General features: G+C 36.3%; 1 protein-coding gene across 1 annotated transcript; it reads left to right on the top strand.

Annotated features, from left to right (window-relative positions):
- The first annotated feature begins 6,553 nt into the window (after positions 1 to 6,553).
- LOC114268369 (DEAD-box ATP-dependent RNA helicase 31) lies at positions 6,554 to 17,502 on the top strand. The gene is made up of 10 exons (XM_028209537.2): positions 6,554 to 7,660; positions 8,543 to 8,649; positions 9,038 to 9,093; positions 9,499 to 9,723; positions 10,249 to 10,455; positions 10,579 to 10,665; positions 11,175 to 11,270; positions 12,012 to 12,227; positions 16,511 to 16,693; positions 17,038 to 17,502. Exons 1-10 carry the CDS (start codon positions 6,732 to 6,734, stop codon positions 17,263 to 17,265), a joined length of 2,334 nt encoding a protein of 777 aa, XP_028065338.2. The 5' UTR covers positions 6,554 to 6,731; the 3' UTR covers positions 17,266 to 17,502.
- Positions 17,503 to 18,404: the final 902 nt, after the last annotated feature.

Below are 18,404 nucleotides of genomic sequence, written 5' to 3'. Positions count from 1 at the left end.
CTCTCCCTCTCTCTTTCACGGTATCTCCTCTCTAGTTACTCTCTCTCTCTCTCTCTCTTTCTCTCTCTCTCTCTCTCGCTTTGTTTTTTGATTTTGTTCTTCAGATCTGGAAGTTTTGGTCACTGGTGCCAAGATCCGAGTTGAGGAGTGAAGAGACGAATCTGGGTGTGTTGTTGATGATCCTCAGATCTGGAGCTGAATATTAAATCTATTGTTGTTATTAAATCCATTGTTAAATCTGTTGTTGAATCTGCTGTGTTGTTGTTCATCAAGCTCTTTTTTTGTGAATCTGTTGAATCTGTTGTGTTGTGTTGTTGATCTAGATGGAAGCTCTTCTTTTTTTTTTGGGCCGGGGACTCTTCGAGGTCGGGGAAACCCGATCCCCGTTAGGGGACGGGGGCGGGGGTGGTGACAGGTTCCCTGTCGGGGATCGGGGCCGAAGACGGGGGAATTTCCACCATTGGGGATCGGGGACGGGGAGGGTGATCCCCGCCCCGTTGCAATTCTTACTCACTACTACTTCATAAGTACAAATTATGTTAGTGTAAACACAAAATATTTCGCTTTCATCAGGAAAACTGCATTGGACATATTTTGTGGAGAAGTGAGGTTGGGGGAAGTGATGGTTGCTGTTGACTAAGTTTCAAAAAGGGTTCCTAGTGGAAAAATAAATGATTGGCGTACATGAGGGAGCAACTAGATAGAACAGAAAGGTAGAAGAGGCATTGAATGTAGCAATATAGTATTTTGCAGTGGACTAGTGGTGGTCGACGATGGAGAAGAAGCAATTAGATACAAGAAGGGTTAAAGAGGTATTGAACATAGCAACAAAGGGCATTACAGTGGACCAATAGTGATCGGCGATAGAAATCTTGCAAAAGAAAAGGAACGAAAAGAGATAAAGGAGTTATTTTATCATCAAAATTAGATTTCATGTAATTAATATTACTTTTATCCATTTAATTTGTAAATAAGTTTTCCAAATCTTACAACCTCTATTTGCTTTCACTATAGATAGATACACTATATATACAAATATATAATAGGATAATTACATCTTAGTAGATGTCAGAAAAATATATATATTTACAAAAAATTTATAATTTTAATTATTAATATTAACTTTTTTTATTAATTTATAATTATTTTCTCAAAATCTTTCTTAGTGTAATATTTTTCCATATATAATTACGTGAAAAAACGTCAACGTTTGTTCCTCATAGCCTTCAAAATTTATTTAAGATACGAATTGTCATTGTAATTTAAAAAATAGGTAAATTACACTGACATCCCCTGAGATTTATATTTACTACAGTTTTCCTCTCATCTTTTAGAAATTACATCTCCTCTCCTGAAGTTTAAAGTTTCATTACAAATTCTTCCCCTCAGTAATTTAATTTTTTTAAATATCAATTTTGCCCTCACTGGGTAAATTACATTGACATCCCTCATATTTTAGAAATTACAATCCCCTCCCTAAGGTTTAAAGTAGCATCACCAATTGCCCCCTCAGTTAGTATTAGATGGAAAAAAAAATTAATTGAAAAAAAAAATTATTAGTAAAATTTTAAAATTTATGTTTAAAAAACTCAAATTTACAAACTGAAACAACCATTTATAAACTAAAAAAATTATCAAACAAGTTTTTATGACAATTTTTAAAATTTTTGTAAATATAAATTGAAAACTGAAAACGAAATGGTTATCAAACAAGCTTCAGATGGTAAAAATGTCGTAAAATTAACAAATAATTAAATAAGTTACCAACATAAAAAATGACTTATCAAAAGATTCTTAAGCTATGTATGGTTTGATTTTTATAATTTTTTTAAAAAAATTAAAAATTAATTTGGTTAAGAAATAAAAAATAAAAAATAATTATCATTTTTATATAATTTTTATCTTTCAAGTGGTTAGAAATATTTTTTACAAATTAAATTGAAACAGCCATACGTATGTATATAACCTGGTCAAAAGTTAAAATAATAATTATTTTTTACCCTTAAATGATAATTATTTTTTATTTTTTATTTCTTAATCAAACTAATTTTTAATTTTAAAAAAAAAATTCTAAAAATCAAATCATACATAGCCTAAGAATATTTTGATAAGTCATTTCTTATGTTGGTAACTTATTTAATTATTTGTTAATTTTACGACATTTTTACCATCTGAGGCCTGTTCGGTAACCATTTCGTTTTTAGTTTTCAATTTATATTTACAAAAATTTAAAAATTTGTCATAAAAACTTGTTTGCTAATTTTTTTGGTTTATAAATGGTTGTCTCAGTTTGTAAATTTGAGGAAAAAATGTAAATTCAAAAAATGAATTTACGTTGGTTTTTAAACAAAAATTTAAAAAAATTACTAACAAAATTTTTTTCAATTAATTTTTTTTTCAATTAATTTTTTTTCCCAACTAATACTAACCGATGGGGCAATTGGTAATGCTACTTTAAACCTTAGGAAGGGGATTGTAATTTCTAAAATGTGAGAGGTGTCAATGTAATTTACCCAGTGAGGGCAAAATTGGTATTTAAAAAAATTAAATTGCTAAGGGAGGGAATTTGTAAGAAACTTTAAACCTTAGGGGGAGATGTAATTTCCAAAATGTGAGAGAAGAACTGTAATAAATATAAATCTCAGGAGGTGTCAGTCTAATTTACCCTTAAAAAATTATAAAAATTGTTCCTTATTAGAATTTTTTATTTAACAGAATTAACTGAAAAAATAAAATTTCTAGCTATTCTCCTATACAATGATAGAATACTTGAATTATTAATTAAAATAAATTTTTGATATCATTAAAAATTATTAATTGATTTGATAATTTATTAATAAAAATTAGGCGTGGGCGCGGGATGGTTGAGGCCACGGAATCTCCAATCTACCATCCATCCATCAGATTGGTGGATTGGCGAAAATCAATCCGCATCCGTATGCTAAATCGGCAGATGTGGATTAAGCGGATTGATGGATATATGCGAATCGGTTTGGCGGTTTAAAATTTTATAAATTTTCAACATAATTCAACTTGTGCACTTCCTTAAAAAAAAAGAAAAAAAAAAAAGAGTATTACAATCAATGACTTAAAAAAGTATTACAATTACTGCATGCCTTATCCAAAGAAAGAATGTTTAAAACTTTAGAATATTATATAGTCACTGCATGACTCATTTACAAATTACAAACACAACATGCCTCATAAAGTATTACAATCTGTGGTTCTTAAAATATAAAAACAATTCAAACCACCAAAACCATGAATAGAGCAGTAGTAGAGATTGTATACCTCTATATTGTTACATCTATATCTATTTTTGAAAACAAAAATCAACCAGAATATATCATCTTTTTTATTTATTATTTTTAGAGTTAGATTTAAAAACCAAAAAATATAAACAAATAATACATTTATTTTTTTCAATTCAAAAAATATATTCAAGTTGAAAACTTTTTGTGATGCCCTAACGTTTTGTAATGTTCTCAAATGCTTATAATTGAAGAATTTCAATAAGAAACCTTGTTTATCAATTTCTTGCAAATTAAACCCTGGAAATCATGAGCGACTGTGCGAGCTAATCAGCAAACCCTAATCAACTTTGAGAACTTAAGAAACATTTTAAAATCCTGAATTAATGATTTAGAAACCCTATATTGAAAAATTATAAGAGAAAAATCCTAGTTTTCAGTAATCGTAGTTTTAGCCCGGTATCTTGCCTTTTGTTGCGAATTAGCATCATGTGGCCCGAATTATTTTTTTCCATCATTATTTTATTAATTATATGACTTAAGCATATGTTTTATTTTAAGATTTCAGATTTTACCATTTTCTTTCTTAATTATTGCATTTTGGCCCTAAAACCTTAATATTTTATTCAATAAAGGTACAACCAATATTTTATTAATTTATACAAAATATCCTCTGTATTTTATTAACAAAAAAAATCAAATTTTCATATGGGTAAATAGGGTAGCTGGCTATGGGTGGTGAAAAGGACCTAGAAGTGTATTTTTTTTATACATAGCAAATCTTGTACAAATATGCAACAAATCTTTGACCAACATGGAGGAATGGGGAACATTTATTGCTATATCTTTTTTGTCTTCCAATTAACTAGTAAATATGATCATTTTCTCATAATCAAGATCAATTAACACAAAACCTAATTTGATCCAATTATAAACCAACCAAACTTGAGTAGTTTCTATTGAAAACCAACCAAACCAAACCAACCCAACCCTTCTCTCTCTTCTTGGCCTATAAATACAAGCCTTTCTAGCTATTTTATTTCACTCCATACACACACAACACACGGTTGAGAGAGGAGGAAAGAGAGAGCAAGTGAGCTTAAGAGAAAAAAAGAAGAAAATAGAGCAACAAGTAGGAAAAAGATCTAGCAAACCAAGGTAAATCTCATACATCTCTCCTCTCCATGAATCATCATGTTTTTCCCCTTCATAATACATGCTAAAAATATATTTCGCGTGATATTAAGAGTTAGTACATTGTTAGATGATGTATGGTTTGAAAATGAAATGTTCATCTTCTTCCTTGTAATTTCCAACAAGTTTTTTTTCAAGGTTTTTGATTTTATTTCCATAGCAAGCCTTCACCAACTCAAAATATGTTTTAAAGGGGTATTAATTGACATTTATAGAGTATGTGAAAATTTTGGCTAAGACCATGGATGTGTTTTTATGACTCCTTTTATTTTTCTAAATACTTGGTGCAAGAACCTATTTAAAACTGGAAACTTTGAGAAATTCTAGAAAATTATAGAAAAATGATCTCGCATTCATTCTTATATCAAAATCTTCCTCTGAAGGTTAGCTTTCAAACAAAATTTGTTTCAATGAAAATGAATCAGTATTTTAAGAGAAACGTCAAATTTTGTAACCTTTGTCAAATTTGGACAGAGTCTGTGTATTTCTTAAATATCTAAAAATCAAAAAGGGTCACCCTACTTCTATAAAATGATTATGAAACTAGACTTGATCCTCTACAAATAATCTAGAAGCCACATTTCTGAAACCCTTAAAAAATATTTTTTCTATATTTATTTTTGAACCGGTGCAATGCTGGAAATCTGAACAGTGTAGTTCTTGTTGTAGCCAATGCTTTTGTGCTATCATGGCATATTTGTTATAATATATGTTATACTCGTATGCTTGAGTTTCACCTTGTATGGCCTTATTTTTCTCTTACTTGTGCTTGCCACTAATGTGTATTGAACTTAATGTGAAAAATGGGAAAACTAAATGGGTTGGTAAAGGCGGTTAACGACCACACTAGTCATACATCATCAGTGATGAGAATGTTAAGTTGATATTAGTAGTGGATTAAAATGAGCAAGTCTTGCGCAACTGGTTGTTCGGAACCCTTGAATGGAGCGGTTATATTCGGACCCTATGTAGTTCGGTGTAAGGAGGGATTTGGGCTAGGCCCATCATTACCATCTCTTTTGAGGCCCTCTGTTGGTGCTACGCGGTATATAACCGTTAGTAGACATCCAAGATAAGGTCTGCAACAAAACAGCAAAAAAGGGGGCATACCGAATAATCCGTGTCCAATTCTTGGAGTTGGGAGGATGAAATCTCTTTGGGGGATTTTTAGACTACTAACAGCTAACCATATAATCTGTGCTATGAACTTAAATGCCATGATCCTTTCCTCTATCTTTTTGTAAATGTTGTTGTGTATTGGACTGGGAAAATGGATGGGGTGTGTGTGCGTTTACTGGACATTCAAAGCCCACGGTGTATCATGCCAGGTGCCGAAGAGGAGCTTATAGTAGGAGACGATGAGCCAGAATCCTTCGAAGACATTTGACTATCTTAGAAAAGTTAGAAATTTCCCTTTTGATGTTTTGTAAGGCTTATATGAAAATTAAAATTTTCTTTTGGGATGTAATGTTAATGGAACGAGCTTTTGTAATTAAGGATATTCGTAATTATTATGTACCTATATTCTAACATCAATATAACCCCTGACGTCGCTTATGAGACCTTGTGTCAATACCTCTTAAGATCTGTCAAAAAGGTAGTGCGCTACTTAAGAAAACTGAACTTAGAAGGGAGGCTAATTTGACACCTTCGGCGATCTGGGATCTTACTTGGTTATTGACTATAGGACTTATTAATGACTTTTCTTTGACTACAACTAATAGTGTAGATTTGGGGCGTCACACTTTTTTTTAACAAAACATATTCAGCAAATATTTAAACTATTTTTCAATTGAAAACACAAACAGAATATCTAAATAAATTGAAAACACAAAGTCTTATAAATTACTATGTGTACTTGCAGTTTGACAGTTCAGTGGTTCGATTGCGCCCAAAGAGAATCTTAAATTCGCTATCCATAAAAAAATGAGGTGAATTGAAAAAAAATTAATCTTCAATTGTGTGCTCATCATCACGCATCCATCCAAAATATGACGGATCGGTTTGGTTCAGTCAGTATGAATAGATCAATATATCTGCTGCTCATCCCTAATAAAAATGATCATTTATTATAAAATTAAAAATTTTAAAAGATGGGTGGAGGATGTATTTGTAATTTGTCTAAAAATAAATCACCTTCTCCTTAAACCCTCCCTCTGCTGACAGAGGGCGGATTGGGCTTAAACCCCACCATCCCTCTCCACCCTCTCGCGCCGCAACCAAAACCCAAACCCTAACAACTGGTCACCTGGAAATCAGGTTTTCAGTTACCGGAATTTCTCTCCCATGCGAGTCAACCTCCTCTCACACCTCCGTCTCCTCTTCAACCCTTCTCTTCCGGTAGCCCGTTTCTCCACCATGATGAAGGCGAACCCACCCTCCAAACACTCCTCTCGGATCCTCCCGATGTTCTCTCGGATCTTCCCTCATAAGCTTAAGTACCAATCTCAGCTCCCTACTCGTCGATTTTCGACCCATTTTACCCGACCCAGACCCAGTTCGAGAGCCGAGATTGGGGGTTCGAAGAGCCTTATTGACGACGAGGCTGAACTCAGCGATTGGGTGAGTGGGTTGAGATCGGACTCGTTTGATGGTAATGGCATTGGTTCGGGTAGAGGTAACGGTACGGACTGGATTTCTTCTGGGAAGAGGCAAAGAGATGGCGATTCGGGTGATGATTTGATGGCGAATAGGAAAATGGGTAGGGATTCATTTGGGTCAATTTCGAGGAAGTCGAGAGGGAAAACAGTGTTTGGTGGTGAATTGGATGGAGAGGATAACGGGTTTGTGTCCCGGTGGAGGGAGAGGAATTCGACAATATCTAAAAGTGGTGGGAGAGGTTCGGAATTTGGGTATGGGCGGGACCAAGGAGGGAGTGGTGGTAGAGGTGGGAGAGGTTCAGAATTCAGGTATGGGCGGGACCAAGGAGGGAGTGGTGTTGGTGGATTGAAGAGAGGCGGTGGAATTTTGCGAAAAGGCGGTTTTTTAACATCGGACGAGGAAATTGGCAGTAAGGATGAGGAGGGAGGGAAAGATGGGTTAATGAACAAATTTAGAGGTTTAATGAGTGTGGAAGTTAGTGAAGAGGAAGATGGTGATGGTGATGGTGATACGGTCAAGAATGCAGGTCCTTTGTGTGCAGCAAAGAAAGAAGCTAGTCAAAGGGCTGTGCCTAGTTCACCTGGAAGAAGTGAATCATACTTGAGTGAGACCAGGTTTGGCTCATAACATTCTAATTATGTAGCATTTTCATTTCTGTTAATTATAGTTTTGGGAATATTGCAAATTTTTGTTATGGGATTGAAGGACAGGAAATTAGAGAAACATGGTCGTCAGAATCATGGATTTACAAGGGAAACCTTGGGTAAAAGGAATTGTTAGGTAGTGTTTGGTTCCCTGAAATGGAATGATCATTCCATCCAAATATTCATTCTCATGTTTGGTTGACTTAAAAACATAATAAAAAATATATTTCAAATGAAATCACAATTCACCATTCTAAGGGAATGATCATTCCATAGGAGAACCTAAAGAATGACCATTCCATCCATCTCATTTCATTCCATTGAACCGAATGGAGCATTAATGATTACAGTGAGCGAAAAATGAGTTGCTTAGTTTGTTCCCTAATGCATAATTTATATAATAATAATAATAAATAAATAAATAAATAAATAAGAATATTGCTAGTTGGTTTATTTCCCCAAATGGCATTTGCAATATTTGATTGCAATACATTGCTTGGAAGCTTGCCATTGGAATGCTGTTCTTAAAATATGTGATATGTATTTAGTGAAAGTATGAGTGGGAATGAGGATGTTAATGAATTTGAATGGCAATAGATTTGCAAAGATTTGACAAAAAAGAAGGTAGTGTCTAGTGCACAGGGCTCCTACTTAAAAATAGGGCGAGAGTTACTAGGTAGGCAACCTTACCCCACTTTTGTGGAGAGCTCAATTCCGTGATTTGAACTTGTGCCATAATGCTGTGGGATGACAGCTGCTAATTTGGATATGAGGCCCTGTTTAGTTGAATTGAATGGACACACTCTCTGTTTGTTTGCTTTATGAAGATTTGATTTTTGTGAATGTTCTCAGGTTTGATCAATGTTCAGTTTCTCCCTCGTCCTTAAAGGGAATTAAGGATGCCGGATACGAGAAGATGACTGTGGTTCAAGAGGCAACACTTCCTGTTATTCTCAAAGGTTTGTCTCTTCCAAGCACATTTTGTTATTTGTAAGAAAGAACTGTGACTAAAAGATGTAATGTTTTTCTTTCTTTATTTTTTCATTTCCTTTTCTTTCTAATCATCATCACCTTCTTTTTAAGATTAAGGGAGCATAATTTGGCGGGAAACTGGAGTCAGACATAATTTTTTTCATGATATTTGGGTATTTCTGAACTAATATGGTACACACAGTTACTGCTTGCAATGGTGTGCACAAATTTACCATTTGGGTAGTGATGAAAGGAACTTTTAGTTATTCGTTTCTTACAACAACAACCAAAAAAAAAAAAGAACTACTTCTTTGTAAATTATCGTAATTCATGATTCAAGCTTCTATTTATATGACAATAATGTTGTTTTTTTAGGTAAGGATGTTCTCGCCAAGGCAAAAACTGGCACTGGAAAAACTGTAGCATTTTTGGTAAATCATTTTATTTAATTTTTTTTTTTTGGTTAGTTCATGCGAACTTTTGAATCAAGGGAAGATTGGTGGAGAATAGCACATGAATTTTTAACTCTCCTCTAGTGAATAGGTTGAAGTGCAAGGACAAAATATTTTTACAGCCCATGCCCCACCTATTTTCTTCTCTCTTAAATTAACCCTTATCTTAGATTAAATTAGTGAAAAGGAAGAATTGAAAAAAGTGGGGGAGGGAGTTGATTTGGTTGGTTATTGATTTCAACCGAATTTATGTGCCAAGTTGTTAGAGGATATGTAGGGAAGAGACGGTGAAAATCATATCTGGGTTGATTTTCATTTGATGCATTGTATATAATAGGTCTCAGTTTTTTAGCTGACTCAAACATTAATCTTCTCACATTTCAGCTTCCATCAATTGAAGTAGTTGTGAATTCACCCCCTGTTGGCCGTGATCAAAAGCGACCCCCAATTCTTGTGCTTGTAATATGCCCTACTCGAGAGCTTGCTAGTCAAGCTGCTGCAGAGGCCAAGAAATTGTTGAAGTATCATCCTTCTCTTGGTGTTCAAGTTGTGATAGGAGGTACAAGACTTGCTCTAGAACAGAAACGTATGCAAACAAATCCTTGCCAGGTGAGTTTCTTATCACAGTAAGTCTATTGACACATAACCACCCACATAAAACATAGTTGGAGAAATCTAAGCGAAATTGCTTCTTTTATTATGGGTCCCTTCATCTGATATATATGGTCAGGATTGTTTTATGTGGTTGGTTCTGTGTCCATAGACTTGTTGCTCGTATCATTGAAAGAGAATGCATCATGTATCAGACTTGCTTGCTGAGTTCTTTTTGCATCCTCTTAGGAATCCCAGGCCATGCATCAAATTAAATTTAGAAAGATAATGCTTACCAATTAAATCATTAAACTTCCAGCCATAATGTGGTGGAATCCCTTGCAAATAGAGAACTAATAAAAAAATAATGTTTTAATTTATTCAATAAAAAGTTTTCAAGTAAAAGTAATACAGTTGAACACTTCACCGTTTGCATGTTTGCATATATAACTGTGTGCATGCAACCTAGTAATGCTACCTTGACTAATTTCATCTTAATGTACTTTGTCGGATATTAGCTGGTAATTTTTGCTGCTTACTCAGATTCTTGTAGCTACACCTGGAAGACTCAGAGATCACACTGAGAATACCACCGGATTTGCAACTCGGCTCATGGGTGTGAAAGTCCTTGTGCTTGATGAAGCTGATCATTTATTAGATATGGGATTCCGCAAAGACATTGAGAAGATCATAGCTGCTGTACCAAAACAGCGACAAACACTTCTTTTTTCTGCTACTGTTCCAAAAGAGGTTTTGTTGTAATCTCCATTTTATTGTGTGCTAACATGTTCTTTGACGACTTCTTTTTTTCTTCCCCTCTTAAGAAATTAAAAATAAAAGAAAGAAAATCTGATTGTGCTTTTTGGTATGTAGGTCCGCCAAATCTGCCATATTGCTTTGAAAAGAGAACATGAGTTTATTGATACAGTTGGAGATGATAGTGAGCAGACACACTCACAGGTAGGCTGAAGGCCATCTGCAATTGTGTTTCTTAGGGTAAATTGTACTTTGCAACCCTACACTTTACATTCAATGCCATTTTGGCCCCTAACCTTTTAATTGTCCCAATCAACCCCCCAAAACTTCAAGTCGAGTTGCAATGGGGCCCATCTGCATAACGCCGTTTTGAAAACTAACGTAGAACAACCACGTGATAGTATTAATTACACTTAATACCCATGCACATGATAGTAGTTTTTACCAAAATCCCACTTTAGTCCATCCATTTTAGCCCCTCTGTCAATTCTCGAAACGACGCCATAAGATTGAGCCCAACTGTAATTTATCAAAAAAACAGATTGAGCCCAACTGTAATTTAGGAAGTTGATTGGGACAATTGAAGATCAGGGCAAAGTGGGATTGAGTGTAAAGTACAAGGGTGCAAAGTGAATATTTTCCTTTCTGTTATATATTTTGTTTACATATGAATATACTGGCATCTCAAATCTTATAACTTTGGATAATTACAGGTCAGACAGATGCATCTAGTTGCTCCTCTGGACAAACATTTTCCAGTACTGTATGTTAAACTGAAAGAGCATATCTCAGATGATGCTGATTACAAGGTACAGTGTAGTCTGAAAGTGCTCTTGTCTGAAATATCTTGACCCAAAGTATTCTCAAAAGATGATTGTAATTGTTTCAAATTCTTGTGGAAAATACGGGAAATGCTATGTGACTCGCATAGTTGAACATTTTCCAAGTTGACCGCTGATTCAAAATGACTGTTTTATGGTTGGCGTTTGTTGTATTAGTTAGGAATGGTAATGGAGTAGGGTGGGCCCAGGTTTGTGGTGTTCTTTCCCACCCAGTTCCTTGTCTGGGCGGGAAAAATCAGGGAGGTGGCTATGAAAGTGACAGTACTAATGAGAGAAATGATATAACATGTAAGGGGACAAAGATTGATGAGTAATGAGAGCTAAAAAGATTAAAAACAAGAGAATAGAGAGGTGAAAAATGATATATATATATATATGAATGTTTAGATGTTTTAATCTCGTTATATTTAATAAATTAAATTGTATATAAGCATATATATAAGCCAAAGATATTTAAGTAATATAATTGACGGTAGGGCAAACAAAGCCCGTCTACTCCCTGTTTTCTTATCAAGGTAGCGAAAATCCGTGCAAGACAGGGAGGTGACGGGGAAATTTTTATATCCCTAATGTTAGTTGGTTGTTAGTGTAATGTATACCATAGTGCTGTGAGATTGTGGTCTTTCTCTGAAAGTCAATGACTGTTTTGTCAAAAACTGATGATCATTTTTGTGCTTGCTTACCCTTTTTATTTCCATTTTTTGGTAGGTTCTTGTATTCTGCACAACTGCAATGGTCACAAGGCTTGTTGCTGACCTCCTTGGTCAGCTCAATCTAAATGTTCGAGAGATCCATTCCAGGAAGCCACAGAGTTATAGAACTAGGATCTCCGATGAATTCCGGAAGTCCAAGGGGCTTATCCTTGTGACTTCTGATGTTTCTGCACGCGGTGTTGATTATCCAGATGTTACCCTTGTTATACAGGTATCGTGTTGATTCTGTGTTCTCTTAAAACAGTTGAATCAAGTGATACTTATTAAAAAGCCATGAAATGTGCATTTTAGATTATGTATAGAGACTCTGGTTTGTGTATTGATTAAATGGATATTTCAATATGCCTTTATTTTGGTGAAAAAACTATGGTGTATATAGACTCAGATACGTGTATCAGATGTGGGTGCGTGACCAAGCATAAGTCTAAATTTTAGGATATTGGTATATACATCTAAAGGTTGGGTATAGGAATGGGGACATGACTCAAACAGATATATATTGCATATTGTATAATATTCTTGGATAAGATAAGATGTTGTAAATTGTTTAGAAATATACTTCAAATTAAATGGGATTTTGGAACCCTGTTCGTCTAGTAAATTAGAAATGTTTCTTTATTAGCAAATATAAATGTCTTTTTCTTCAAATATTGTTAAAATTCACCTACTACACACCTACCACTACCACCTACTACACACTCACCTACTTCACCTACTCTCCACCTACTCCTCACCTACTACACACTCACCTATTCTCTTCCCACATCCTCTCTTCTATATATAGGAATCATTGTAATATATCAAAAAATCAATCAATAATACATCTATTTTAACATGGTATCAGAGCGGGTTTAGAACCTAATATTTTAGCTTCCCCGGCGGGCGGCAACCTCACCTTGGCCGCCCGCCGGACCTCAAAAAAAAAAAACTCACCCTTGCCGTCAGATCCATCTCTTTCTCGAAACTCATCTTTCAGTCGACTCCACGCCACAGCACCCGCGTTCGTCCCTCACAGCAACTCCTCTTCTTCTTCGCCTCGGGCCACCGCTGTGACTTAGTCCCAGCCCAGGATTGCTCAGTTCTCCACAGCTTCAGTTCTCCTTTACCCGTTAATTCAAATTTGCAAGCTAGTTTTGACTTATATCCTCCACGACGATGGCATCCCTGTCACCGCAGAGAAGATTGCGACACTGGTTAAGGCTGCCAACGTGCCTATAGAATCGTCCTGGCCAGGCCTCTTTGCCAAGCTTTTTGAGAAGAGGAACATCGATGACCTCATCATGTTCCGGTTCAGTATCGTCCTCCGTCCTCACCATGCGCATCGTCCTCCGTCCTATGGAGTTGGGTTTGTTGATCATCGGAAGGCTTCTGTGCAAGCTCAGCACTCAGGTCCTGTTGAGCCCGATCATGCGCCTCCATTAACATAAACAAAACCAAAACCAAACAATGGTCTATCTGAGGAAGCTACTCAGCAGATTCTCACTGAGGTGGAGTATTATTTTAGTGCTCTAAATTTGGCCCCTACAGCTCATCTAATGAGGTTTATCAACAAAGATGCTGAAGGATATGTGCCAATATCTATTGCATCTTTTAAGAAGCTTACAGCTGTAAATCATCCACTAGCCCACTTTTGTCCCCTCCTCCACTTATATATTCTTTTATTATACATATATTTTATTATTTTCTTTTTCACCGTAGGCACTCCTAATTCCACCAATACTATATATATTTTATCCCCACACCAAAAACAAAAACAAAAAAAACAAAAACAAAAACAAAAAAAAAAAAAAACACAAACATTCTCACCACTTGATTTTTTCTGCATGTCCTTCCTACCATTCGGGTTTGCACAACACATTTGTTTTATTCATATTGGGGCTTAACCCCGATCAGCATTTTACACCACCAAAAAAAAAAAAAAAAAAAAACAAAAACAACAAAACAACAAAACAAAACAAAACCAAACACACATCCACAGGCAGGATTTTTCTTCTCTACTCTGCCGCCGGTCTCTTCTTCTTGCCTCCGTCCTGGATGGCCCTTGCCGGTGTTGCCTCCGTATTTCCCACTCCACTGGGCATGATCACTACTCCCTGCTCCTCCACTGCAGCATATGACGGCCCTCCAAATCAGAACATCACAGTGGCCTTCCGCTTCAGCTCCTTGTTTTCCGCCTTTAGCACACTTATCTCTGCTCGCGCATCCTTATACATGCGTTGGAGCAGAGCCAGTTGGGCGTTTAACTGCTGCACCTCATTTGTACTACTCTGCAGCCGGTTCGACAAATTTGTAACCGCAGTCATGGTTTCCACACATGACTTTAATGTATACTGATTGGCCTCCACATCCGACTGCACTGCCATTCTTTGCTCCACAGACCGCATAGGAAAGTTCAACGGAGCAAACTCCGGGGCGCTTGGTTGAGTTTCCAGTGCCACCGCACCAGTTATTTCTCTTGTGGACTCGTTCAGGTCTGGAAAGAGCGTGAGCAGACCACGGGAAGAGGATGCCATGTTCTGGGTAGCTAGACGGGAAGAAGAGGCCATGTTTTTTGGGTTGCTGAGTGTTTCAGCGAAACAGCGATTTCTGACTGGTACTTTCAGAGAAGGACTGAGCAACAGAGTGTTACAGCGTATCTCTCAGAAAAGGAAGAGTTTTTTTCAGAGGATTTTAGCAGGTTTTTTTGTCTCAGCCTCTGCCTCAGCCTAGGTTAAATAGCCAAGGCAGTCACACGCATCGCGCGCCACTTGACGCCAGACGACAAAACGGGCGCGCCAGCCAATGTGGTCACGCGTCTAGCCATCATGTCCGGCACACCTTTTTATGGAATGGGCACGCCTTTTGATGGCACGCCTTTTTATGGATTTGGCACGCCTTTTGATGGCACGCCTTTTTGAAAGATTTGGCACACCTTTTGAGGGTGCGACTTTTATGGGTCCGACAAGACTCTGTAAACTGTCCCGACATTGGTTCCGGTTAGTTTCTACAAGGGTCCGACAAGACTCTGTAAACTGTCCCGACATTGATTCCGGTTAGCTCCTTTATGGGTCCGACAAGACTCTGTAAACTGTCCCGACATTGATTCCGGTTAGCTCCTTCATGGGTCCGACAAGACTCTGTAAACTGTCCCGACATTGATTCCGGTTAGCTCCTTTATGGGTCCGACAAGACTCTGTAAACTGCCCCGACATTGATTCCGGTTAGTTTCTACAAGGGTCCGACAAGACTCTGTAAACTGTCCCGACATTGATTCCGGTTAGTTTCTACAAGGGTCCAGCAAGACTCTGTAAACTGTCACAACAACTGTCACAACATTGTCTGCTACAACGGTCCGACATGACCCCATAAACTGTCTCCTACATCGGTCTGACACCGCCATCCAGTGTCCTCTACACCGTTATGACACCACCATACAGTGTCCTCTACAACGTTATGACACCCCCATACAGTGTCCTCTACAACGTTATGACACCACCATCCAGTGTCTTCACCAATGGTCTGACACGACCATACAGTGTCTCCTATCCTCTTTTATTTTTATGTATTTTCTTGTTTTGTTACTCTCTCCAAACTCAAGTTGGTTAGTTCCTATCCCCCTTGAGTTTGCGGGGGGCTGTTAAAATTCACCTACTACACACCTACCACTACCACCTACTACACACTCACCTACTTCACCTACTCTCCACCTACTCCTCACCTACTACACACTCACCTATTCTCTTCCCACATCCTCTCTTCTATATATAGGAATCATTGTAATATATCAAAAAATCAATCAATAATACATCTATTTTAGCAAATATCATATAAAATTAGAGGATCCTAGTGTCTAAATTCAGCATGTTTGTTTGGACGGACTAGATAAGGGGGGATTGAAATCCATCGGATTGTAATCCTGGAATTCATAGTCCTGGGAACCTAATCCCATCGGATTAATACCATGAGAAAAAAGATATTTAATACTAGAGGGTCAACAATGTAATTTGGCAACCTAATCTCATGGGATGAGTTATCCCATGATTTGTGCAACCCCCCCCCCCCCCCCCACAATGGGATACAATAGTCTCACAGATTTGAGATTAATAGTCCGATGCAAAAAATTTGAAACAAACAATGGACTATAAGTCCGGATGAACTATTGGTCCAATCCCATCCTTCAATCCCACCAAACAAACATGCTGATTGGGTACGAATGTTAGACACATCCCGCACCTTTATCCATGTCATATCCGGTAGACACATGTTCATTGGAAGAAATAGAAGGGTCCATGTAATACAAAATAGTAGTGCTTTTGAGTTCGCCATTTGACCAAAAAAGTTTCCTCGACGAGCTCACTTGCTTCGGTTTGCAAAACCACACTAACATCGGAGGAGGTATTTGTTCTTTTTCCAAAATTTGTACTAATATATTTTTTTTTTTGTTGTACAATTTCAGATATAATTTTTTGTTTTTTAAGCTGCCATTGGCTGAAAGAATCATATTTGCAAATGCAGGTTGGCTTGCCATCTGATAGAGAACAGTACATACATCGACTTGGTAGAACTGGTCGTAAAGGCAAAGAAGGGCAGGGCATATTGTTATTGGCACCTTGGGAGGAATCATTTTTGTCTTCTGTTAAGGATTTGCCAATTACAAAAGCCCCGGCACCTTCTGTTGATCCGGAGTCGCAGAAAAAGGTGAGTGTAGATGGAACTTACAGTTCTTTCTCATCTTCATGTTTGCTGTCGTTTTTCTCATCAGCCAAATACTAGTAAGCCAAATTGAAACAAACACCACCAAGAGACTTTACCAGCATAAAAGACTGCTAAACTAGTTAGCGCCTTTAGATTTCTTTTATTTGGATATGTGTCAGTATGAGTGATACAATCATATATTAGTGAATATTAGTATTAGAAGTCTTAAAATCACAATACTTAATTGGCCAATATTTAAAACCCTAATTTCTGTGCAAATTCTTGTTCTTTAACAGAAATTCTTGAGCAAACTTTTTCGTGTACTACTAAAACCTTAATCTGGACAGGTGGAACGAGCATTGGCCCAAGTAGAGATGAAGAACAAAGAAGCAGCATACCAGGCATGGCTCGGTTACTACAACTCGACTAAGATTGTGGGTCGGGACAAGCACAGACTCGTGGAGCTTGTAAATGAGTTCAGCCGGAGCATGGGGCTCAACAACCCTCCAGCGATTCCTAAGCTTGTCCTTGGCAAAATGGGCCTTCGAAACATTCCTGGGTTGCGTTCTAAGTAGATTTTGCTGCTATTCTGGTGATTTTTTAAACCTTGGAATGAAAACTTCCAGCAAATTTTGGTCTTTTTTGTGCCCTGCCCTTTGATTTTGGAGGGGTACATAGTTAACCCTGCTCTCGAACTTTAGGCCATGTTTCTATTATTTATTTTTTCTTGTAAAAGGTATTGAGCTATTATTATGATTAATATTCGTATAAAACAACAAGAAGGAAAAGATGATTAGGAGGTTTTAACCAAACTATGCGAGTTGTTTTTAATTTATTTTCTAAGTTTACATTTTTTTTAAGTCATTTTCAAAATTGTTTTTAATTTATATTCACAAATTTATTTAATTATTTATTTTTTACAATAATTTAATTGGAATCGAAATTTGAAGATGCAACAATGTTACTTGGCAAAACATGAATTTAGGAAATAAATTGAAATTGATTAGTCTAGAGGAGGGCGGAAGGGAGTCCATTTTGCAAAGGGCCTCACATATCAATTAGATCATGCACTAAAAAGGTTCAAGGAGAATATTAAGGCTTTGTATGAATTTTTTGAATTTGTGAAAATAAAAGGAAAAGGAATGTAAATCAGGCCCATTTGGCAATTGACGAGTTTAATTATTTTTTTATAAAAAGACATACAAAAAATAAGGTAACATTATAATTTATAATAATTTTTTTAACTTTTTGATTAAAAATTCAATTCCCCAAACGGGTACCCAGTGCATGCTTAAAACCCATTCACTGTCTAAAAAATATTGAAGGCTTTAAAAATGTTATAGACCCATAAGGTATGTTTGGTATAATTATAATTAATAATTAAAAAGTAAAAAGTAGCACCCTTTGTCTAGTTTTTAGTCCTGTTTAGTAACAGTTATAAATTAACTTACTCCGAAAAAAGCTAACTAATGGCGTTTGATTGAAATTTTAAATTATGATTTATTTGGTTATTTTTGTTTGATTTATTAAAAACTTGTTAGAGATTGACTTTTTCTATAGTCAACTAAACTAAAACAATGTAATATTTGACTGACTTGGCTCATTTACAGACCTAGTTATACACAGTTTCATAGACACTACAAGAACAAAGACAAAAAGAGGCAGATGAAAGGGGCCATTTTATGCAAAAATAAATAACTAAATAAATAACTCG

Source organism: Camellia sinensis, chromosome 2 (genome assembly GCF_055761805.1).
Source record: "Camellia sinensis isolate YWXY chromosome 2, ASM5576180v1, whole genome shotgun sequence".
NCBI lineage: Eukaryota > Viridiplantae > Streptophyta > Magnoliopsida > Ericales > Theaceae > Camellia > Camellia sinensis.
The sequence above is the reverse complement of the archived record's forward strand: the minus strand, read 5'-3'. Positions and strand labels throughout refer to the sequence as shown.

Bases quoted from the DNA above. Each gene is read 5' to 3' on its own strand.
- LOC114268369 (XM_028209537.2), top strand. From the start codon at position 6,732: ATGCGAGTCAACCTCCTCTCACACCTCCGTCTCCTCTTCAACCCTTCT. The intron at 11,271-12,011 runs GTACAGTGTAGT...ATTTTTTGGTAG, and splicing joins CAGATGATGCTGATTACAAG to GTTCTTGTATTCTGCACAAC. The intron at 16,694-17,037 runs GTGAGTGTAGAT...TAATCTGGACAG, and splicing joins ATCCGGAGTCGCAGAAAAAG to GTGGAACGAGCATTGGCCCA.